This window comes from Ooceraea biroi, chromosome 6, assembly GCF_003672135.1.
Source record: "Ooceraea biroi isolate clonal line C1 chromosome 6, Obir_v5.4, whole genome shotgun sequence".
In the NCBI taxonomy this organism is placed as follows: Eukaryota; Metazoa; Arthropoda; class Insecta; order Hymenoptera; family Formicidae; genus Ooceraea; species Ooceraea biroi.
This window is the reverse complement of record NC_039511.1, coordinates 12,753,512-12,778,581: the sequence shown is the minus strand read 5'-3', so window position 1 is coordinate 12,778,581 and position 25,070 is coordinate 12,753,512. Positions and strand designations below refer to the sequence as shown.

The 25,070-nt window shown below is 42.8% G+C and overlaps 4 protein-coding genes across 6 annotated transcripts in view; 2 read left to right on the top strand and 2 right to left on the bottom strand.

Annotated features, from left to right (window-relative positions):
• Positions 1–92: 92 nt before the first annotated feature.
• LOC105276206 (suppressor of fused homolog) lies at positions 93–4,834 on the top strand. 3 transcript variants are annotated; one of them, XM_011333661.2, is made up of 7 exons: positions 983–1,164; positions 1,697–1,789; positions 2,625–2,934; positions 3,145–3,380; positions 3,464–3,712; positions 3,804–4,011; positions 4,192–4,834. In XM_011333661.2, the coding sequence occupies exons 1-7, from the start codon at positions 983–985 to the stop codon at positions 4,255–4,257; spliced, it is 1,344 nt and encodes a 447-aa protein (XP_011331963.1). In that variant the 3' UTR covers positions 4,258–4,834. The 3 variants fall into 3 exon arrangements, with proteins under 3 accessions (XP_011331954.1, XP_011331970.1, XP_011331963.1); XM_011333652.3 differs by having other exon boundaries at positions 93–1,164; positions 3,804–4,830; XM_011333668.3 differs by lacking the exon at positions 1,697–1,789 and having other exon boundaries at positions 93–1,164; positions 3,804–4,830.
• On the bottom strand, positions 4,711–6,607 carry LOC113562082. The gene is made up of 2 exons (XM_026970269.1): positions 6,376–6,607; positions 4,711–6,201 (listed from the first exon to the last, which is right to left on the bottom strand). The coding sequence occupies exons 1-2, from the start codon at positions 6,535–6,537 to the stop codon at positions 5,992–5,994; spliced, it is 372 nt and encodes a 123-aa protein (XP_026826070.1). The 5' UTR covers positions 6,538–6,607; the 3' UTR covers positions 4,711–5,991.
• Positions 6,608–6,740: 133 nt separating this feature from the next.
• LOC105276192 lies at positions 6,741–9,785 on the bottom strand. The gene is made up of 4 exons (XM_011333626.3): positions 9,391–9,785; positions 7,614–7,790; positions 7,336–7,450; positions 6,741–7,225 (listed from the first exon to the last, which is right to left on the bottom strand). Exons 1-4 carry the CDS (start codon positions 9,452–9,454, stop codon positions 7,111–7,113), a joined length of 471 nt encoding a protein of 156 aa, XP_011331928.1. The 5' UTR covers positions 9,455–9,785; the 3' UTR covers positions 6,741–7,110.
• A 1,792-nt stretch (positions 9,786–11,577) lies between these two features.
• LOC105276170 (protein neuralized) overlaps positions 11,578–25,070 on the top strand; it is a 48,863-nt gene continuing 35,370 nt past the window's right edge. Inside the window, exon 1 of the mRNA XM_011333613.3 lies at positions 11,578–11,842. Within this exon, the coding sequence (XP_011331915.1) occupies positions 11,809–11,842 (34 nt within the window). The 5' untranslated portion in view covers positions 11,578–11,808. The remainder of the gene's footprint in view (positions 11,843–25,070) is intronic.

Sequence of the window (25,070 nt, the reverse complement as noted above, 5' to 3'; positions counted from 1 at the left end):
GATTTACCGAATCGGAGTAAACTGGTACAGCGCGTCGGGACGCGGTGGCGCGTGTGGGAAGCTCCGAAAAGCACCATTGAACCAATGAGGTATTTCTGTTAGCGATGGACCGATGAACCTGAAGGCTGAAATCTCGCGACTGACGATGATAATTGAAGAATGCTGAAAGGCATCGATCGCAGTACCGAAAATAATTCTACTTTGACAGCTATCAGGCCGTTCTTTTATTATCGATAATTTACGATAATCTATGCAAGACTGTGATACAGACCATGAAAAAATGAAACGGTACTTTGCACGTGATGCAGTGCGTATGAAAAATAGTGCTGTTGGATTTAAATGGGAATGATTTAAATTTTGCGTGCATTCGTAAAAGGCTACTACGTTAAACTGAACATAAGCAGCTGAGAATATCGCCATGAGATATTATCGCATTAAAGAATTGACTCTTTTTCACTCGTAATTAATTATAATAAAATTTAATTTTCGTATGTATGGTTTAATTAATTATTATTACTGTATTGCTATTATTATGTACCTCAGTGAGTTTTTATGTTAGCTACATGAGATATATGTAACTAATTATCATAATAGATATTTAGCGTTAATTTGCTAGTTATAAATATCATTCAACATATCCTAACTTGTATGAAATATTCTTGATATTTCTCGAATTGCATTTCTTGCTGTCTAATCTTTCTATACTTTTTAAAATTATTTCTCCATTTATGTTTTTTTACGGAGCCAATCGCAGCGCTCGCGCTTTCTAGTGGTACGTATCGCCTGCAGAGGCGCTGCGAGTCGTGCTGTCGATCCGCCGCCCGCTTTTACCCTCTCGTACTCACATGACACTCGTTAGAGACGATCGGTGCTTTTGTTTCGTCAGTGTTGCTACCGCTGGTGCGTTCTGTGCGTATGTCGCGTTGAGTGAACGACTGGTGCGAGTAAACAAAGCGCATTCGGCGTGCACACCACCGGGTTTATGTACGGCACGAACATGCGCGAGCACGAGGAGTTCTCGAGGTGTTTCCCGATTTGCCAACCGATCCAGGCCCCACCGCCGTCGCCACGGGCCCCGGGCCTGGACGCCTTGCACAGCCTCTGCAAGCAGATTTACCCCGACCAAGGAAATCCGCTGACTGTGACGGCGATTGTCAAGCACTGGTACGTGTAACATGCCAAGCACACAGATGCACCAACGACACTGTCACGGAAGACGGATTGGTCTCACGCATGATGTTCCGAGAGCCAAAACGTCGATAAATTTACTTTTATTAAGAATCTAGATAATATAAGTATAATGACATTTCGAGCAATGATTGTGTACACGTCGATGCGTTCTGAAATTTCTGTGTGTTGTTTTCTGGATAAGACTTGATGAACAAATTAATTTCGGTTTTTGTATTTTGTTGAGCTATATTCGGTTGATTTGTATCCATTTGTTACCTTTCTGTTACGATTTATTGTTATGATTAGAGTCGTTCTTCCGAAACACTGAAATTTTCAGTAAATTGTTATAAATTGAGTTATATTAATGTGAAACTTGTAAACCACAGTGTGTAGTAAGTTTCTTTAAAGACCACGTTTTTTCATTCTTTCCCTCACGAGAAATACGACTATATTTAGCCCCCTCTTGCACGCACGAAACCGGATGTCCTGTCAGCTGACTCGAATTTTCCGCGGGTTTCCCTTTCAGGTTAGGGGGGCCAGATCCTCTCGACTACATTAGCATGTACGCGAATCCAGGATGTCCCGAATTCGGAGTACCGCCGCATTGGCACTACGTCAGGTACGAGTTTTACATTTGCGTATTCCCAGAATCCGCGTGATGCGTCCTAGATCTAGAATGTCATTAAGCGATTTATCTTAGAAGAATAAACATTGTATTCAAGCTGGTTAACTAAACCAAGTAAATTTGTTTAAGATTTTAATTTGAAGATTAAAATTTTTATAAGAAGTAGCATTTTTTTCATACACGAAATCAAATACCTTTTAAATATTCAGTTTAAACAATCTGTTTTCAATAGAGGTTGTAGTTGGAGTAGTTGAACTGGAATGCGAACAGTGGCAGATGTGTAAAATACGCGAGCACACTCCGGATACTTTATTGGAATCTGCGTGCCGAGTGACGAATCACCTTCCGCCAAAGAGTGCGGAGGGTTTTTTTTCCTTTCCTCTACATCGGCTTCTTCAGTTTCAAACAGCTGTCCTAATACTCCGCCGCGTTTCTCTATATATAGATATTGTGTAGGGTGCAACAGGAACGAGATCATTTAAAGTGCGGGGAGTTGGAAATAGAAGCGCCGGACTTCCCCTTTCTCGTCTGCGCCGTCTAATTATACTTTGCCATTGACCGAATGTCTACGCGCTTTTTGCGAGATTTTCTCTTGTATAATATTTTATAAAAATGCGTATCTCCTTCATCATTGTCGCGTTCAGTGACTCTTTTAACTTGTGATTCTTCCTTTTTCTTTTTTTCATTTTATTTTTCTCTCTTCTCGAATTAATTTTAAAAAATGATTGCGCGATATGATTAATAAAGATCGATGCTTGTAGACGGGGAGACCGTAACAGAGATCTTTATTTTAGTTTGATGTCTGACTTGATGCCTGATTTGACTACAGCTTTGGATTATCCGATTTACACGGTGACGGTCGGTTGCATCCGAAACCTGGTCCAGGTCGTCCCAGCGGATTCGGATTCGAGTTGACGTTTCGGCTCGGCCGCGAGAGGAACGAGACGACGCCACCCACATGGCCAGCGAACGTGATGCAGCAATTGGCCAAATATGTTTTCAACTCCGCAAACACGTTGATGCCGGGTGATCACGTCTCCTGGCACGCCGCGCTGGACGGCGGCAATGGTCGTATTACTCAGATTTTAATGGGACAGGACCCGCAACTGCCAGCGTCGGTTTCTACACCCCACGGTGATGTACGTAGAAAAAAGTTCAGACCATATTCATAAATATGGCAATTTAATTACTTTTTTTTAAAGAATCTTTACATTGAATAAAGCTCGTCTCTTTCCCTTTCTGATTGCCTTTAGCGCAATGATTAAAAAAAATTGCAGATGCGCTTTAACACCTCAAATATTGATGAAAATGAAGATGAATTGCTGACGATCTCTCATTATTGGAAACAGGTATCATTCGTTCAAATCGTCGGTGTTACTTCTGAGGAGTTGCAAGCGGCTCAACACTGGAACGGCTTGGGTGTCGTTAACTTGCTGAAGAGCGCGCGGGATTGCGGTCCGTGGCTGGTAACAAATATGAAAAGGATGCGATCTGCCATGGAGGACGATCCGACCATAGCGGAGAAGATACAGTGTGGCATCGAGAGGGACGGATCGAACACGAGCGGCGTGTCTGCCAAATGTTGGTGAGTCTAACAACTACGTTAGTTGTTCAACAAGCCTCAAAAGCCAGACTTGCATAAAAATTGAAGAGCATACGTTTGTGCAGGTGGGTGCAGATAACGAACGACAAAAGCGCGGAGAGGTACAGGGAGAAGAGGAACGATTCCGATGACGAGGAGGACGAGGAGGACGAGGAAGAGAAGGAGGATGTGAAACCGATCGTAAAAACGGAGAGATTGTCGCCGTGCGAGCAGCAGGAGAGCAACATGGTCGAAGAAACTAGTATTAGATTCCTGTCCGGGCTACACTTGACATTCAATCTCGAGGCCGGCTCGTTACTGCCGTTAGCGATAAAGTTAGTCACGTTAGAAGGCTAAATTTGCTGCTGAGGCATTGCTGGCGCGCACGCGACGCCCGATGAATAATGCAATATTTTGACGTTGCAGAGGACGCGTGATGCACGGCAGGCATTTCACGTTCAAGTCCATACTGTCGCACTCGGCCATTACGATAGTTGCGCCGTCGGTCACGGGTACGTTCGTGACTGAGGAGAAACCGTATGCCGTTCGGGGTCCGTGGCTGCAGGTGCTGCTCTCGGAGGAGCTCGCTGGGAGAATGGCCGGAGAGTTTCAAGTTCTCAACACGCCGGACAAGGTAATGCCATTGTCTATTATCGTCACGATGGTTTCAGGTGTGCAATCAAGGTGCCTTGCTGTTGCGGAAGTCCTGGACGAGTTTTGAAGAATTTTAAAATCTCGATTCCTGATAACGTTGAGCGAAGCGTTTTACACGTATTCGCCGCTCTCTATCAATCTGTCGTTCTACCTGTTACAGATTCAATTGCCAAAGACGTTTTCTTGGCCGGAGCATAACTTGGTCATCACCATCATTAACGATTAAAAATCGAAAAGAAAGCGATATTACGATCATCACGTTTCATATCATTTCATATATATATATATATATATATATATATATATATATATATATTTAGGTTAAAGATAGCGCAATGAAAGTATTATCGAACCTCGTTCAGAGTCGAGTTTTCTATTTATAGCGACGTTTCTCCCATGACTTCGTCTAGAGAATATAAGATTTTGTAATTTATATATTTTATACGTCTTCGTATGATTAAGGAAACTGACTTGCTTATTGACTTGGTGTCCAAAAGCGGAGTATATCAATCAATATATATTTTTCTTCTCGAATGCTGCTCTCGAGGTATTTTGTTATATTTTCTTAGGTATGAAGGAGGTTTGCAGAAATCAATTTTGTCAAGTCGTTTAACCGAGAAATTCAGCCAATGTTATCGCAAGTGAGAAAACAGCGTGTAGTAAAGCGATAATTCTTTTCGCGCGTATATATTTAACTATGTATATAATAAGATGTAAGTTATATATTTTATACAACGCGAGCTATATTTGATATACACGTTGTTACGGATAATAAACGTTTCTGTAAATACTCGATAAAGATATTTATGCTTTGAAAAGGACGATTTTACGCGTCTCGATTTCTCTTTCTCGATATCGATCGGTAGCGCCTGTTGTTTCGTTGCTTCATCCTCCTACTTATCCTTCTCTCGGGGACACACACATCCTGATCATGATCCTTTGTCGCCGGATTGTTGTTATTGCCAATTGGCGTCGCGCTTTGTCCAAACACGTTGAACAGCTTCGTGTGGGGATTCTGAAGTACATAACATGACATTGAAATTTAGTCACGAATGCCAACTATTGTCGCGGCGACGTTAAGTATCGAGACAGTCGTCACTTTGACATTTCACATCGCAATTTGTATTAATTTTTTCGCGGTTCACGGTGAAGATAAGTGTTCTACGGATGATATGGTGATCGCAGCAATGGAATCATTTTACTTCGGCTACCGTTACAACGAAATAATTTTGTCATCAGGTAAGTCCATACGTTTATGCGCGTATAATTTTAAATAATCAACGAATTGATCGTTGATATATTGATAACAAGTTGATGACGAATTGAATCAGATGTTTAACGCGACTTGCCGGATCAAAAACCAGATAATGCATGCGCGATTCATAGGAACTGTTAACGCGAATCTTTACGTACTTGCAAGTCGATAAAACCCGGGGGGGAAGTAACTACCCAAGTAGTTTACCTGGTTTTTGCGCCGCAGCCTCCGCACGTCACGTGGCAGCGATATTCTTCGCGAGACACGCGCATGAACGATTTAAAGTTCCTGCACTTCGCCACCTTCGACAATTCTAAAAAGCATGGTACCACATTTTTGCAGGAAGTCGCACTGAGATGAAAATATATGTGACGAACAAGCCGAAACAGGATACGTGCAATGTTCTATTTACAGAAAATATTGATATTGAAAGATATTGTAAATACAATCGATTTAAAACAATGAGCTTTTTCTTTTTCGTGAAAACGCAAATATCCTGTTCTGGTTTTGACTCGTGAAATAAAATAATGCGCTTATTTTACGAAACAAGTACATTATTTGAGTAAATGAATGGTGACGTTTCGTATGATTTTTATGAAATTCAAGGCTGATAAGTACACGCTGTTTACTAATTCATGAGCGTCTCTTATTCCTCTAATCATTGAATTATCGTGTGAATTGCTAATCTGCTGTTGATGGTAATGATTATCGCGAGATGTAAGCGCTATATACCCTCTTTAGAAGATTCATGAACATCTTGACGGCTCCGATACACAAAATGACGGCGATACAGGCAGAGGCAAAGTCCTCAACATCGTCGCAGCTGATGTTGCTAATGACTTTAACGATTCCTCGGAAAACATTGGCAAACGTCTGCATCGCGTCGATGCACAAGTCTCTGAGAAAGCTGATTATCTGGAAATTTTGTCACTTTTTGTAGCAGTGGCTTACACTGGCTACATAGTTTCATCTATTTTGACTCAAAATTCTATTTCGATTTTTATTATGACTCTTATTTCAAATTAATATGATTCATTTTTTTATTTTATTTAATTACCATATTTTTGAAATGCAAACAGAGATTATTACCTGAAATATCAAATTCATTATCACGAGTACCAGTTCAATTAGCCTGGCCAAGCAATCTAGTACGATAATCAGAATGAGTTCGACAGTTTCCCATAGCCAACAGACAACTCGCCAGAAGAAATTTACGAACTGATCGGAAGCACTGGTTATCCGGCTTTTCATGGTCAAAAACTCCCTCCCTGCCAAAATTTGTCACAAAAATTTCACAATCAGGGCTAAAACCCTCTCATCGACTATCCAAAAGAGAAAAAGGAAGAAATAACTCGATTAATTTGCGCAAAACAAAAACCGATAGAGATATCGTGTTGCTTGAAATTGCATACTTTCTGCGAGGGGGAAAATAAGGGAACACGCACTTAACAATATATTTCAATATACGCTTTATTGATATCAAGCTGTTATTATATGATCAATATTATGTTATACATATCGCTAATGATAGTCAGAATAAATGACGTGGACTATATGCTTGCGATATAATGACTAAAGCTTAATCGTAAAACCTGGCAGTATTCACTATGTGGTCTGCTTCCCATGCATCGTAAGAATTATTATGATTAATGAAAGATCGCCGTTAATTGTGGTCGTACATTAATATCCACTACAACGTCCGTGGTCGCAAGGTACATCGTAATTTCCTGCACGGTCCACTTGCTCGCCCCCGATCACTTTATTTCCGAGGGACTATCAGTCGCATTCATATGCTTTGTTGTAACGAGTCGCAGAAAGCGGGAATTACGCGAGTCCCGCGAGAATCGGCAATATCAGCGCGAACAGAGGCGCCAGTTTCCTCGGTGACGCATTGCACGCGTCCGCATCGCTGCACGACTGCACGCACCCCCGCACGTATCTGCAAAACAGTCGTCGATATTTGCGAAATCGTAAAAATTATGACTGAAAAATTATTTTAATGCTGAAAAGAATTTGCATTTAACTCGCTTCGATTGTCGGTTGTCTTACTTGTCGTCAAAGTAGAAACCACCGCAGTGGGACATTCTGATAATCTCGGAATCGGTTGTCAAAGTTCCACTGTCTAACGCGCAGCTTCTCACCATCAAGGAAACGCCGGACTCATCTGTGACGCAATCAATTTGATCGTATTACGTGTACGATTCAATGCAAGACATTTTCCAATAGGATGTTCATGATCGATTTTGGCAACAAATTAAGGAACAGAGATTTAGAAAGAAATACACGAAGATCGGATTCTTCGTTCCATCTACCCGTGGAGAGTTTACCGTATACGCCGGCAATCTTGATGCAAGCTGTCGCTGGAAAGAGGCCATCCCGGCCTTTTCGGCCTCCCAAGCAGGGCGACTCCAAGAAAGCAAGGCTCCCATTGTTGTGAAATGGGTCATCGCACGGTTTGTTGTCGCCATCGATCGAGACACACTTGAAACAGTCGATGGCCCACCCTGCGAACCAGATAGGTCGTTGTTCACCATCGGAGGGAACATTGAACTGATATTCTCCCGTAACGGATTAGCAAACTTCTTCGTTTTACGTGGTTTGCGTCAGGTATGAAATTTTATAGGCGATAAGATAATAAAAACCAAGCGCCGCACAGTGGGGAATTTTCGCTGAAACGTGGCCGTAAATCGAGGAATCATCAGATTTGCACAAAACTTGGTAGACTTATGTTTTCGAGGTTGCTGATCACGAATCCAATATGTAAATTTGCAAAAACAAAATGGCGGTCTTAATATAGTGTAGCGAACCATGAAATACTCATCAATATCGATATCAATGAATGTTTGGGGTTGCCGATTACGAATCAGATTCGAGAATGTCTGGAAAAATAATGTTAGACTTAATAATGGTGCAGGGTAGAGTTTATTTTTATAAGTTTAAAAAAAATAAAAACAAAAAAGTACAAAATGTTTTATACAAAAATTTCATGGTACAAATGTTTCTATTTAATGACATCAATAAAAATTTTTTTAATAATTTTTTAAAACAATTTTTTCAAAAATTTATGTAAACAATTTATGTAAAAAATTGTTTTTCAAAAATTTTATTAACTTCATTAAATACGGGCGTTTTTACCATGAAACTTACCATAAAACATTTTTTGATATTTCGAATACTTTTCGAGATATATCGAGAAAAGTAATAAGGTGGTTGTAATAACCTTATAACAAGAGTAGCAGATAGTAGCAGCTAATTATTGTGAATTTTAGTTGCTAATAGTATAGACTACAAGATGAAAAAGAAAAGAACGCGGGATCTAGCGGGACCTGCAACTAAAGTCTACACGAAGTAAATATTAATTTAGGAAAATATAAACTTTGTCGGACTATCGTTATGTGTCGTAAAACAAACACGACAAGCGTTATTTCAAAAATGTAAATAAGAAAAATCTTCTACAATCCTCCAGGAAGAGCATCCATTTTGCAGAACTTGATTATCACTTTTATTTACAAAGTTATTAACACTCAAAGTTCAATGAAAATATTCACGCAATGCGTGAGAAACGTGTGTCGCCCATAAAGGCCTACTTTCAACTGACATACCTGCTCGACTTAAAACAGTAGGGGACTAAGGGCAACGGGATTCTATCCAGGAAACAGTCCTTTATCGATTCTCAAGGACAATAGACCCTAACTCGAAACTTCATTTTTCGATTTTTGACCAGCTTTTTGACAAAATTCCCCACTGTGCGCCGGCGGTTTTTATAATTATAATACATCGTCGCAAGAAAGACCTCGGCGATCGACAAAGCATTTCAACGCATGGGCGGCGTCAGCACGATCTATTTTTGCTAGAAAATTGCACAAACTATACACCGCAGTTAAGCGCATTAACGACCTGTCCTCGAAACGAAAAGGTGTCCAGTTTATCGATCCCGCCACTCGAATCTCGCGGATCTCGCGCGAGCAGCTCTCGATCTTCGCACTGTGCGTGCCTGATAACGCGTATCATGATCGCGGTATCAGGACAGATCGGTAACGTCGTCCCCATTATCGGGGACCGCGTTTGCACCCGGTACAGACGGTCTTTAGTCGAGATACCGACCTCTTTGGAAGAAGGCAAAGATGATGAGCGCGAGGCGAACGGTCCAGGGATTCCCTGCGTTCATGCTTCAATCACCCGGAGACGCCCGTTCCCGACGGAATCGCACTCTCGTCGACGTCAGCTTCTACATTCCGAGTGACGCCGAACGGATTCCACGCTGGCGGTCATCTCAGTCGCGAATCGATGTTCTCCAACCGCGCCAACCGGGCTTCGCGATCGCTGCCGCAAGGTAAGACGATCGCACCACGATCCACCGGAGTGCTAGTGACGGAGCAAGCTCTTCGCGATGACGCCCGTTGACGTACTAGCGCCTTGGTGTTTTGACGGCCGGTTACCAAGGCGATCGGCCCGACGCGGTATAGACCTCGATCTTGCCTCCGCAGGAGGATTTATGGGTGATCGATGACTTCGGACGACGGCTGCCACTGCCGGCCGCTGTCGGGAATCAATAAGCCTGCCATTCTTCGCTGTCCAGCGATCACGCGAGGACACGCCGCGAGACCGGCCGTGAGCCGGTCTTTTTATACGGGCGACTCGCGTGATCCTGCTGCGTTTCTACGCGGAAACATCTACGTGCGGCACGCGAATAAAGGGCGTAGTTGGGATTTACAACGGATACGGTGCTCCGAAAAAATAGCGCGACGAGCGTAAATTTGATTCCTCGCCTGATTATCTTCCTTGCCGTCCTTATGGCACGCAGCGGGATACAACGACGCGCTGTCGTATGCTAGAAAATTTTATTGCCGATGTCCACGAGAGGGAAATTAAACCGGTATGTAGCGCAACATTGTCTCCCCGACAACGTTGAAGTCAGCGAAGTACGATTTACGATAAGAATAAATAACAATTAATTAATAACAATACGTTTCTTCCCGGAATACAATTGTTGGAAATACAGAATGATGGCAGCACATACGTGCTTGAAGAGAAACGTTGCCTGGATTTTTTATTTACAAAATTTGAGACAAGATCAGACATCTCTATTTAAAAAAAACCTCAATTAGAGGGTTACTGTTAAGGGGGGAGCCTGCTTTAGAACGTTGAAAATAAGGTATAATTTTACGAATTTTTTTTGGAGAAACTATACAGCGGATCATTATAAAACTTTGATGCATTTATTAGTACATGTTTAAAGATAAAAAAAATTATTTTTTGATTTGAATATATCGCCTGTAGAGGTCGTCCTGGAGGCATCTTAGTGCAGCCGGCATTGTAAATTGGTGAGCATTCTCCTGCCTCCAAATTTCATCCAAACTGAAAAATTGAAATATTTTCTCGTTATTTATGAATTCCCATCGTCGATGAACCTTTAATATTCATAAAAACATTAAGTTAAACAATTATTTTTGCATGAAAAAGTTCAAAACCTTTGCCTAAAAATCGTACTTTTGTGTTCTAAGCTTCACCATTTTGGCACTTTTCAACTTTTTTCTTCTCTCTTTGGTTCATCGACGATGGGAATTCATAAATAACGAGAACACATTTCAATTTTTCAGTTTAGACGAAATTTGGAGGCAGGAGAACGCTCACCAATTTGCAATGCCGGCGACGCGGCTGCACTAAGATTTCTCCAGGACGACCTCTACAAGCGATATATTCAAATCGAAAAATAATTTTTTTTATCTTTAAACATGTACTAATAAATGCATCAAAGTTTTATAATGATCCGCTGTATAGTTTCTCCAAAAACAATTCGCAAAATATACCTTATTTTCAGCGTTCTAAAGCAGGCTCCCCCCTTAAAAGACATCAAAATTGTGCATTACAAAAGGTACATCAAGCTCAAGATCGGCTCTGAACACGTGAACTTGAAAAATGATCTCCTAATTGTTCAGGCATTTGCATCTCCACAGAAGCCGCCGTGGCTGCGACTGAAGATGATTTTCGCCCGAGGCAGCCCAGACATTAATCCCGCATCGAGGTCGCGCGAAGTGCCTCGCTCCTCGCAGCCGCGGGACGAGAAAAACGCGGCCAGCATCCGGCGCGGCACACCTGCATCATCGAGAGGGAATCAATTTCGGCGCTGCGGCAACGCTCGCGCGCCGCCGCTCGCGCGCGCGTTCAAAGCCGCGCGTAAACTGGCGCGCATGCGCGCCGCGCCGTCGGGCCAATCACCTCGCGCCGCCCGCTCGGCCGCAGCGGTGCGAGCGAGCACGAGCGGTCGTCCGCCTCGCCGCCGCTGCCGCCGCGTAGCGACACTGCGGATGCCAACGCACGCACGATGCACTGTGACTGACAGTGATCCGCGCCGCGGAAAGATGTGTCCGTTTTACGCGTGCCCATGCCCTCGTGCTTTTTTCACGTGAGCTCGTGTGCGCCCCCCGACCACCGCCGCCCTTAGAGCTGACACCATTGTCTGTCGTCGCCGCCGCCGCCGCCGCCGCCGCCGCCGTCGTCGCCGGGCCGACAACGACGACGATGGGCCAATCGTCGAGCAACACCGGGCACAGCGGTGAGTCCTCGAATCACAATGCCCCCGCGATACACGATCGCGTGCCGGCCCGACCACTTTTTTCCCTGCGCGCGCGCGCGCGAGCGTGCCTGACATGTGTCAACCGTGACGGCGATCGATCGCCGATGATCACCCACCGACGTCCAGCGACGGCGATGGGACTCCCGTCGACCCCCCTGTCGGGCACCGAAGGACCCTCCGCGAACCGAATACTAGGAGGTTATGTCCGCGACGGGATAATCGTAATCACCTCCCGCCCCCTCTCTTACTTCCTGTAATTCATTTCTTAGCGCGTTCTCAATGAGCATTGCTCTCGGGAATTTTCGAGAGTCAGTTCGATTTAAGGCAATGTTGAACGTCGATTACGAGATGAATCATCCGTGAGGAGGATCGTTATCGTTTCGTTATCGCGTTTTCTTTGAATTCGGCTTCTTCTGACGGGAAGGAAAATTATCACTCTTGTCGGCTACCGTGGTGATGCGCCGTTCCACGTTTGATATTCGTGTGGCAATTCGCCACGTGCAGTCGTGGCGAATTTAAATGCTTTGAAACTTCAGGAAGGTTATTGAATTGCCAGCTGATTGACAGTCGCTTGATAACAAACGCGAAAGTGTACGTGAAAAGCACTGAATATGCTAAAAGCCATGATATATATAAAAGTACAGGTTAGATGAGTTAGTGTAGAATATGAGAAAACCAAATATAAATATGCACGATGTGTAAGCGTGCATGTTTCAGCATTTTTCGCATTTTTAACTTTAATGAATCCTTTTGTTCTTAGTTGTTAGTTTTGTTCTTTGGTTCTAATTATTTTAGTTTGCATGATAAACATTTGTCTTATTGCAACGCAATAGTTAATATCCGCTATGTAGTACGCCATATACTTAGTACTTTTTTTTGTTTATGTAAAAAATAAATAAATTTTGTAGTGTTCACTATTACCGACATGTTGCACTATCACCGTTCCGGGGCGACATCTGTTCTGTGAGATTCATCGCTCTGTTGATAATAAGATAAAGGTCAGGCTTCTTTAGGAAGAAACTGCTCCTCTCTTTTATCGAAAAAATCAAATTTTTTCGCAAAAAACTTTTCTAATCATTGAGGTAACTGTCTGCATTTTCTATAATTTTTCAACTACATTTTGGCAGCACTCATATGTAAGTTGAAAACTCCAAGGCAATTGAAGAACGAGAACGTCCTTGAGAAAGATCCTTCCCAAAGATATGAAGGTCTTCTCATTTAAATTCTATTTTGTAATGAATGAAAAAAATAATTCGTCAAATCTCTCAGAACTTTGACAGAATTTTTTCGGAGACTTTCAGGAAGATTTGAAATATTTGTAATCATATGGATTTTTCTCCTAACAGAAGATTGAAATATTTGTACCCCGAAATATTTGATAAAACTTTAAAATTTTGGTAATTATTAATACAAATCAATATTTATAGAGACGTAGTCAAATCCATTAGTTTTGTTTTTAACTGATAAAGTTTCCAATCTTTAACACAATGAAAGGACTAAGAAGAGCTCAGATTACGAATAGTCGATGCATCAAATGCTAAGTTATAATAACAATAATGACGAGATATCATAATAACAGAATTGAAAATCTAAAAATCTTTGACATATTTCAACACTTTTTATGCACAAAGACAAGGTAATTTATTCGAGTTTTTTTATGCATTTTGTTACGATGTGACAATCCAACATGACGAGCCATCGCAATTATTCTTCAAGGCAACACGCGACGGACGCACTACGTGTCAGCGGCATACGATATTTTGCCAGCTGCATTTTTTCGGCGCCTCTCCTCCGCCCGGGCGCACCTTTCGATTCCATTTCGTAAGGTTGGGTTTCAAGGCTTGCAAGATGCTCCCGCATCCCCGTCGTACCACGTAGCTACCTATCGCAGGATCCGTCCATCGGTTTACCTTGCTCACTCAGTTTGGGCCACAGATGGTATTGTCATATGGCAGACATAGGCCAGGCCTCGAAGGCAGTAAAACCGCGATTGCACATCCGCACAAATCCACGACAGACTCGGTCCTCCTTCCCAATTATCTAATCGACGTCACGCGAGCGGTTGGTCGAGGAACATATTTTTTTCTCGTATCAATACATGATTTCAGTCATGACTGAATACTCGGATATGTGTATTCGGAAAGTAATACTGTGACAAACATGATATTCATTGAACATGCTTCACACAAAAATTCAGAATAGGGAAAAGAAAACCACAAATTCCGGATAAAACAGATGACACGAATTTTAAGTTAACAAGAATTCTTTTTGTAGCAAATGTATCGTAACGTAACACTGTGTTGTTAGGGAAAAGACCTGTAAGCCTAAATTATTTTTTTAGGTGTATTATAACGCTATTAATTGAAATTTAATGAATATTAAAATTGTCATTAAACTATCCGATAAATCGCGATAGATGCGCGCATTCGAGATTCGTAGACGACACTTCCGGAGAAGGGGATTAACGAGGAAGGAGAATCGTAGACAGTATATGACGGCTGGGGTTCAGGGCAGCGACCCAGTTCTCATATGTATTTATACCAAGAAGACGCTACGCCGGCTGCGTGTGGCCATTTTGGAGACCCAAAGAGAGAAAGAGGGATTGCACGACGGTCGGGGAAAAAAGGCGTCTCCGTGCGTCACGAGACGCACTCCGGCACGGGTCTAATGACTCTGGAAATTCAATTCCGGTTGCGTTGCAACTCGGGATATCGTATACTAGCTGCACTCTGAAATAATTTCGTTACCGCTATCTATCAGCGTCACACAGTCCGCGAGACAAGCGACTGCAAAATTGAACAGACACAATCTCAAGTTTGTCGAGAGTGTCTCTTCTCGTTTAATAATAATTATTAACAATAATGTATCTCTAACGAAAGTATTAATGCAGATTTACACGTAACTGCAAATCAAGATTTTTTCTGCTCTTTCTGCATTTTTCAATTCACAAGGCCGATATCGATCGTAAAGGAAGAACGAGATCTATAAATCTCAATTAGAAGGTCCCCCCCCCCCCCATGCAGCTTTGCGCAGCTGATGTCGAAGATGATCGGTCCAGGCATCGTTGCACAATGACTTGCTACCAAAGGTTGGACTTTAATTCGCCTTTGTGCGACGTTCGTCTTGCCAGAAAATACGGAAAAGCGCTGGCGCTTGAACCGTGCGATTTCATAGAAAGATCGTATTGTGCAAGCCTCGACGACGCAAGTCGAGGGAATTGTACTCCCCAACCTGACCGTGCAGCAGGTCCTTTGTATGACTAGATCAGGTAGCTTAGGTAGACGTAACGTTGAAGAAAAACTTGAAAACTACACACACACACACACACACATACAGAGGACGAAATGAAAAGTTAGTCTGAAAAGTCCAATTTCTGTCGAGGAGACGAAATCGAAGAAGAAGGTAAGAAACCTTCTAGGTTTCCCTGAAGAGTTTTCTGCGATCACGTCATAAAAAATGTATGTATGTAGAATTCTCTGAATGACAAGATTTTAAACAATTAAGATAAAGATTGTAGATGATCGTTACCATGAAGATGGTAACTCAAAGGTGGGGAAGTATAACATCGATGGAGATGCAAATTTCGATAGCGTACAGGCATCAACAGATTTTATTTTGGGACTTGTGCGAGCGTAAATTCGCCCATATTTCACTGGGCAATTTCCGCACGCTGCATCCGAGCGAAGTGGCATCCATTTTGGTACAACGATCTGTCAATAAACTCGCGCGTTCGGAACATCGCGGGATATGGGTCATTACGGATCATGTTCAGGGAGAAACCTCACGTCCGCTATTTTTATCCCCCTGCTGATTTAACGCGATCTTGATAAACTGGAACGGTGCCTTGCGACAACTTCTTATAGTTTCCCATAGTTCCCTGATAAGCGCGAACTTCTGCAACCGTTCTGAATTACGATTCATTAACAAAGAGCCAATAGTGCAAGTTGGTAAGTCGGTAAACGACTCCCTCGGCACACGGAAATAAATGGATGCCGTAGCTCGATGCGTACATAGGTCGTTCGGCGACACACGCGGTAAACACGCGTGCGTCTTGCCATGTACGAACGCGTAATGGAGCGTGCACGGCCGTACCTTAAAGTACGACGGCTATTTTTGGCTCCAGATACACACGGATCGCAGTTATTGCACATCCGCCCCTTCATTCTTCTATTCCGGGGTTCTTCTTTCCAGATAACGAGGCGTAGGAGAGTCGCTTGTATGTAGCACTCCGAGAATACCCGGTAAGGGACTAGGTATCGGGTCGATGCGCGAAGATATACTTTCTTTAATCGAAGCCGTAAATCATCGTTTACGCGATCAACTCTCTAGCTGAGGGATCCTTATTATATTTATTTCATACAGTAACGGTATCTTTTTATATAAGACGTCCACTGCTTACTTGTAACGACAGATTCTCCGAGCAATTCGGAGTCTGTCTCTCTTCAACGAAAACATCAATGGAAAATCATCATTTATTTGCAATTCTTCAATTTTTGTCGACATAACATGTAGCTTCATTAGCTAAATTTTGAAGTAAAGTTCTATTTAAACACGGGTCACTCGAAGCCAACCGAAAGGTGTGATATTGTTATCTATTTTAGCTCCCTTTCTTCATCGATTTGTTCGTTAACCTGGAGACTTGGCAAGCTTTTTGCTGAGGCAAGATCGACTACGGGTTCGACGGGAAGTCCGTCAGTAAAATTACGATCGCGGGAATTGTGGGATACCTTGTATAACCCAAGCAGCAACAGCCGACGAAGTCGATTCAGTCGCGGTGGCCGGTAGTCGGCCACCGTCTATTCCCAGTCCGGTACGTTGCAACACATAGCGCGCGCGAGCGATCTCGCCACGTTGTATTCTTAACCCGACGCAGGGCGAGTGGGGCGAGGAGCGAGGTGAAAAAAAGGGCAAAAGAGCGTGTCTCTGACGTCAATTGGAAAAGGTTCCTGTCGTGCCACGGGGCGCGAACCGGCACGGACCCGCATCCACTCTCCCATCCGTCCCCGTCCGCGTCGCCGTCGACGTAAAAGCCAAAGCCTCGGGCTTTTCTTCTCGCTCGTCTCGTTCCGTATGCGCCCCCTTCATCCCTCGCTTGCGTACGCGTCGCTGTCCACCGCTCGTTAGAACTGGCGAAAGTGCGTGGCGACGGTATCCACGGGATTCGCGCGCGGAGCAATTGGCCGCACGTCAAGCAGCCAGCTATTTGCAACCCTCGTGGATTAATTTTAAGAGGGAACGACAATTTGGGAACTATCCGCCCGTCCGCCCGCCCACCATGCTCCTCACCGTCTGTCGCTTTTGACCGCCGCGGATGTCCATGCGCGATTTAACTTTGAGCATTCTTCTCGAAGTCCGGTTGAATGAAACGTTCTCGCTTGAAAATGATGATGCGTCTGTTGAACACTTTTTAATTCCATCAATTGATTCCATCCATCCATGTGAAAAAACGCCTTGCCGGAAACACATTAGTTTCTTCATTCAAAATAAAAGTTTATGCTCGGTTCGCTATCGGAGAGTAACAAAGTAATCATTTTTCGCTTCCATTCAAATGAAGCACTCGTTTGTATCGAAATCTAGATTGATACCGCACGAAGAGCCGTTAGACGAAACGCGAGCTTTCATTTTGTCTGCCTCGCGATTAATTATGCGAGCTTATTCGCTAGCTGTAATTAAAGCACGCGGACGTTTTCGCGCGTGTGGGTGAATGTCAGGACTGACGTGTGCCGGGATCGATTGCGAGGGGACGAAAAAAGCTGAGAGGCTTTTATCCTTCGTTATAACATGACGCTCGAAACCCTCGCAATTATAGAAACCACCCCTTTACAAACTCTATGGGGTCGCAAGGGAACGCTCGTACTTGATAGAAGAGAAGAAACAAACGCTCACTCGAAGGCAGGGGGCTGCAATCATTGTCTTTTTTGCTGCGAGTATGAACCGAGTTTTTTAGCAATATGATTCTGAAAATGCATAAAAATTTTCTATTCGAATTCTGTTACGCTTATGATACAAAATAATATATTTTAAATAAACATTTAAAATATATTACACACAAATATTCTTTCTGAGCACGATTAATTTCTTTATATTATGACGCATATATACATATGTGTGTGTGTATGCGTCATAATATAAAGAAATGTGTGTGTGCTTTAAAACAATATTTTAAAAATAAAATTTTTTCTCTGTTTCCGAGCAAAATCATCGATCGATAATTTAATATAATGTACCTATGTGAAACGCATGTATACAATCGGTGTCTTCCGGATCCGCACCCAAGATTATACCCTCCAAGATTCAGCTTTATTGATCTATATGTAAGCCCCTGCCCATGATTTTTTACGACTTTTTTTTCGAGGAATGTCTGAAGGGGTGAAACATGCGTACACAGATTCGAAATGTCATAATTCATCGAGCAACGTCGGGGTTGCAGGAACAAACAGTGGGAACAACAACAATTGTTCACGTAGCAAGCGAGTGCTAATGATCAGAATTAACCCCTTCGTCATCCAAAGTGTACGTCCATCCTCCCCTTCGAAATTTACGGTACGTTAAGTTCACTATTCTGAGACATGTTAGTACTGTCCAGTGCATCCTTTTCGCTCCCTCTTCGGCTTAACCCTTTGAGGTGAGCTTTACATTGTCCCGATATCTTATGCTTCGTTAATGCAAAGTGAAGACTACATTTTATAATTCTTACATAACGCATTTTTTCTGAGTCTTTCTAATAATTTGAGATTTCTTGCGATTGACCTGAAAATCTTCAGTGAATGAATTTCCGGGATAAGTCGCGCGGGTAATAATCGACATGAACGGGGCTAAATTTAGACCGCGCCTGTCTAAAATTAAGGCGACTTTAAAAACTCTTCGATGCCCCGCTTCCCCTTCCTATTTGTTTCACGTGTCGTAATTGTACACCGGCAACCACTTGGAACCGTTCCCTGACATAATTTTTTTCCATTGGCGGATGCGTACACCGACAGATAGTACGCGACACGTTCTGCTCCTTTTTCTGTTTGAAATAATTGCAGCTCTGGTAGCAATTAAATGTATACAGGTTTCCAGCAGAGCAACCGACATACGAAATATTTCTCTTAATTTTTACATCAACCCTTTTACTTTTATCTTATACGACGTGGACGTCGAAAGAAGAACGATATTAATAATTTATTCGAGTCGAAATGTCTCGCTTCATCGTACGTATGAACATTATTGTTCGACGTTAAATTAATTACCAGCTGGCTCATTATAAGAGACATGTTGCTTGCTCTTTCTTCGAGTGCCGCGGTTCCGAATGACTCGAAGAGAAATGTTTTTTTTCCCAACCACCTGTTTAGTGAGTCTGTCACATCGTGCGCACGTATCTTTTGTTCATAAATTGGACAAAAAATTCCCGATGCTCGGTTTTCCTCTCAAAGTGCCAAAGGCATTTGACAATTTAACAAATACTATTCTCTTTCGGTTACCTACTCGTCATGATTCGTTCGCGATGACAAATAGTTTCGTAAAACTGGAATCGAAGAACGATACATTCCTCGAAACTGGAAATCGATTTCTCCTTTAAGATAGAGCACAGAATGAAAACGAACTGTACGACGGTAATAAGAATTTGTGTCACGCATAATTATAATACAAACCAAGTACGTGTGCACCAGCCTCCCTTAAGGCGCGGCGTGCGCCATTCTTCCCCCGCCGCGCGGGCGATTCCGACACGCGCCTGCCGTGCCGTTGTCGCGTGGCCCGTCCACTGAAAGAAACTCGGAACGAGTAAGAGCGATGGGGAGGAGAGATCGCAACGGGTCTCGACGAAGACGGAGCGAATGCGGGAGCGTGCTTGCGAGAGGCAGACCAAGCGACGAGAGCGGAGGATAAGTCGCCACCTGCCACGACGAACCGGCAGATGTTGCCGGCTCCGGCTTGACCGACGTTCTCGGATCGCCTCCTGATTATGAGGTGGTCTCGAATTGGTCATGAAATAAACTTGCCGGCCACTTAAACGACATCGACATACGTGCCGTCGCTCTCGTGACACGAACCGTCACAAGTTGGCTACTTTATATGCATACGCTGCTCTCCAAGAAGCACGACCGTTCCGCTTGTCGTTCGCGATCGGGTCCTAGTGATCAGAATGATGATTGATGATTAGCTTCGAGATAGGTAAATAGATAGACATCCTGTGCACCTCTACAAATGGCCCTAGGGATCGACTTGGTATCTTAAAGTTGCAAGAAAATTTTGACATGGAGTTCCTTGCAGAAGCTTTTTGTTACTGTGAATACTTTAGTCGACATTGGCTCGCGGTTCTAGCAGAGGCTGGCAGTTACATCGTAAGCTGACGGAAGAATTCGCGGACGAAGTAACTCTTTGGGAAGTCGAGCTGCTGATCCCTCTGCAGACGAGACGGCGCGGCAGCTCCCTGTTTCGAGCTTCCATCCGAGAGAACTTCGGGGATTACAGGAAGCGGGCGAGGGTTGTCGGTTGTTGGTGCTGTTACCAAGTGAACGTATTAATGGTGGTGGTAGGAGGTACGACAGATGTTGAGAATTTCGACCTCGAGAGCGGGCCTCTGCCCGTGAAAGAGGGAAAGGAGGGATGAGAGCAACGGCGGTAGCGGCTGAGAGAAAGAACGAGATGTTGGTAGGAAGATAATGGAGCATGCTGGCGCGTGGCAGCATGGGCACCATAGTGGGGATAAGTACAGGGTGTAGGAGACACTTAAGACGATGATGATGGCACGGGGAGGAAAGAGATGCTGAGAGAAAGAGAAGGAGAGCGACAGAGATCGAGCTCTGAAAACTCGAAGGGCGTTGACCCTTCCTAGATCTCCGAGCGTGTCGGGTCCTTCGAGGCGATTCTTCGGAGAAACTTAGCGTGTTTCGTTTATTAATATAACTGTAAAAGCAGAGAATAAGAAAAAAAATATGGAACTCATTGCGAGTGAACAAGTCGGCCAATTAACCGGAACATCGCTCATCTCGCCATCTCGATAGCGAGTTCGGAAACGGAAGATATCGCGTCGCGATAAAAACCTGCTGCGCCGCGTAAAATTGAGGACGTATGGGTACCGATCGGCATTCTTCACCAGCTGACACCCTGGTGGCGCGTGCCGCTGACTTTTATGAGAAACGACTTTCGTCTCTTCCATGCTTCATTAACGAGACTACCACGTGTGCATTGAGCCATAAAGATAAGTTTTCCTGAAAAGAGGGATTTTTTGTATCCTTTGCAGTTCGCGAGATCGACGGGTATTGATATGTCGCTGTACATCACACGCTGTATGTGTAACCACAATGAGATCGACGTTGAAGATATGAGGCACTATCAATCGACTGACCACTGTCCGAGTTCCCAGCGGACAATGTGTCAATTTGCCCCAAACTCGTAAACGGCCGAGTAATCAACCGGGACAATCAGATTCTAACAATCCGACAGTTGTTCCCACATGTATCCAAACTGCTGAGATATTTACAACTTGTCAGGCTTTCATAATCAAATATCAGATTGCATTGTCGTATCTTTTATAAAAAGAAATCTTGAACTGAGAATTAAATGCATGCTTGATCGAATAAGAATAAAATGCGAATTACTTAGAGGAGTAAATTAACGGGTTGCGTCGATTAGGGAGAGATCTCGAAAAATCTCCTCTTAAAGAGGGATTCCGACTCGGGGAGGGTGACAGCTTCTTCCGCAGACCAAATGGACTTGTCGTTAGCTCGGTTCCGGTCCTGCTTTCCGCCGGCGAAGGAAGAAGGCGCACGGGGCCGGCATAAAGAGGTGGGTGGACGATGTGAATGGGATATGTTGTGAGCGGTTCGGCTGAGTATTGTTAATCGAACAATGGCGTCTGGCTTGTACCCCAAGAGTACCCCACGAGGCAGCTGACATCTCTGACTGTGACGAAGAAGTGGCTCCCCGCTCGATGAGGGGCGAGTAATAAATTTTTTGACGCGGGGCATCGGGATAAATCGCATGATTCCTTGAAAATGTCAAAAGCAAGCTTGGGAAATAGTTTTACAAACCGATGCAACAGAAAATAAGACGCTTGTTGCACTCGAGAGTTAGAAAATACAGATGAACTTTGTATTTAAATCATTCTCTATCGTTTACTACTAATGTGTCCTGTTAAAGGGAACTTTTATGCTCGGTTTCCAGGTCCAATCCTAAGCAGAGTTTAACCACAATGTTTAGCGTTTTCTTAGTTCTATTCGTAGTAAATAGTTGGATCTAACAGGCGTCAGGCGTAAAACGGCTGTTAGTTTTGTGGTCGAAAAGCGAAGCCCTATTTATGGCTAGTGAGACGACTATTCGTAATCCTTTTGTAGTCGTCTACATAATTACACACGCAAACTACATTGCCAATGGCTCGAGGGCTGGCCATCTGATTAATAATGCTTCTTTCTAAAAGGGCTTTCGAATCTCTCAATTATAAAAGTCTACATATGCCTGGCAATTTGCAACTTGATACATCTAATGTTTCCTCCATATTAAATAGTTATAAAAATTAAAATTAAAATTAAACAAAACCTTTGGAATTTAGAAAATCTAAACTTATTGAAATATCTCGTGATATTTTTCTCTTTTCTAACGAATATATTTATTTCACAATTTATTGTATCGCGTATTTATTGCGTATTATTATTAAAATTTTAGAATAGCCTTTATCTTTTGCAAATTCGTCTTTGTCGTCTGGCACACACAGCTGTATAGCTTCTGCATGACCGGCGTGCGTCGCCGCAATAAATGCGTACATCGGAATCCATTGAAAGCGCCTTCGGCGAGTATCGTCGGTCAATTTAGGCACCTGGGGCCCTCTCGATGCGTCTGCACCCTCCTGCATAAAATTGGCACCTGGTAAACATATGCCGAATCCTACTTTTCATTTTCGGATGTTCCCAGTTTTCATTTATTGATCTTGCACGAAGTTCCCTGTGCAGGATGAATGGTCTATCTATCGTAAACATTATTTATGTAGGAGAGAAAATAAAATTCTTTATCGATACTATTTTTATCTACTACATGCGAAAAGTTTAAAATTCATAGACTAAAAATAAATAATTATTTCACTGATTGATTTGATCAATATCGTTTTGTTCCTCTCAAAAATTTAGATAGATAAACATATTAAGCGTTATATAGCTGAATATAAATGGATTAAAAATGTAACGTGTAATTTTGCAAAAATTATTACATTTAATGAACATTTAGTGATGTTGGTAGACATTTAATTTAATTGCTAAGTAGTTAAACATTTCACGAAATGAAACGAACTATGTTTTTATGCATGTGTTTACTCCATACGTACTGAATTTTACTGACAAATATGTATATAAAACGATGGTGCAGGAACAACATATACCTTGCTAAATAAATTCATTGATTTGTCGATACATGCACGATGAAAATTTCCGTACAACAGGCCAAAGCCCGACTAAGAGGGTCGTGAAAAGTGAGCAGCATCTGGCGCCAAGATGATTCTTCGTTTGATGAACTGTATCGGTATGCCGAATGAAGGGGAGTACGAATATGTTTGAATAAAACCAAAGGTGGTACGCGCCGCGCCGCGTCCCCTTTTTCAGTCACAAATCCAACCCCGTTTCAATAAAACCAGCTGAGCTTCTGGTTTTCAGCCCGTTGCGAGTTTTCATGGATACCGGTTGCTTTTGATTATCTAATATGAGAATACCTTTTCAGAAGAGCGTATAGCATAAGGCATCTGCACAGAAATTCAGTCTGCGATATTGGAAATTCTTGACATGTACGTATATATCCCATTATGAGATGCATTTCGGATCTTAAACCAGTTTTTTAATTTCTTTTCTTTATTCGTTTTTTTTGCGAGAGTTATAAATCTTGGATTGCGTAAAGCTAGTCGTGCGTTTGTCTAGTTCTATACTGTTGAGGTTTAATATCTCAACGGTCTCGACGTGACGATTGTCTCGTGAATACGTAAAAAGACAGAGAGACTCTTATAGAATGGAGAAGGTCGGAAGGGATGAGCGAACGCTCGATGTGACTCAACCGCGCTTTGTACGACTGGCGAAGGCGATCCTGAGGTAATGAACTTTGTTTAAACGGTCTCTCGGTAAACTCCGCACGAACGGACGCGTAGCACGTGCCGATTCCTCTCGCTTCTACAGTTTCTACAGCGTGCTTTCTCCTTATACATGGTGTGACTGAATCGATGGATTGAAACCTGAAGGTGTTTCCAATTTAACGTCGTCTTCTGTTTAACAAGAATTTTAGATAATTTCCGCGCCAAATGATGAAGAAACTTAGTGAATTATGCATAAACAATGACACAGGTGAAATTAAACAATTAAAGACTTCGAAACATTATTATTACAACTTTTTCTGGACTGACAACGATAATATTTATTTGAGCCATTCGATGAATTATTGCATACGGTTGTATGTTTTATGATGCGGATAGCTGGACGTAAAGGGGATCAGGAGCCGTTTATTTCCCCGGTTACTATCACGTAAATTTCGAATTTTTATCGATCGATCTGCACGATGGAAACAGGTGCGGGAACGATGCTGAAAGCGATCGTGTATACATGTATGCCTTGTGAATGAAGCAATTAATTCTGCAAGGTACCAGTAAACGTAAGATAACAAAACGTCGCGTCGTGTTTTATAACAAGCAAAAATTCTCAAGTCTTTTTATTGCGATATGAAAGCGAAGAAAACGTAAAGATTAAAAACACACTTTGTGTAATTGTAAAATTTTGGATATTAAAAAAATATTGCTCTAAATAAGGCTCTAGTAAAGTAATTAATGAAGGGTTATAAATTAGCTCTCTACAAGCATGAGTTCATGCAAGATCATCTTTCTGTTTGCATAAATTCCATCATTGCACAACGTAATTAAACACCTGTTTGTAGCTCGGTAGCCTGTAAACAGAGCCTGCAACGCGATCGCTCCCTGTATCAAATATACGATAGCTGGATAGTATACGCGTTTCCGTTCCAGTATCAATCGTTGGAATTTTCACTCACCTGTCGGATTCATCCGCGCTCAATTTCCACCAAGACAACACCGGGCCATTGGCACGAATCCCCGAATTGCCCCGAAAAGGTAGAAAGCCGATGAGCCAATTTCGCAAAATATTATTTGTGAATAAGTAATATCCTCGTTAATTTGGACATTAACATAATCAATAGTTGGATCATTTTTAAACAAACTAGATGAACAGACTTAGACACCACC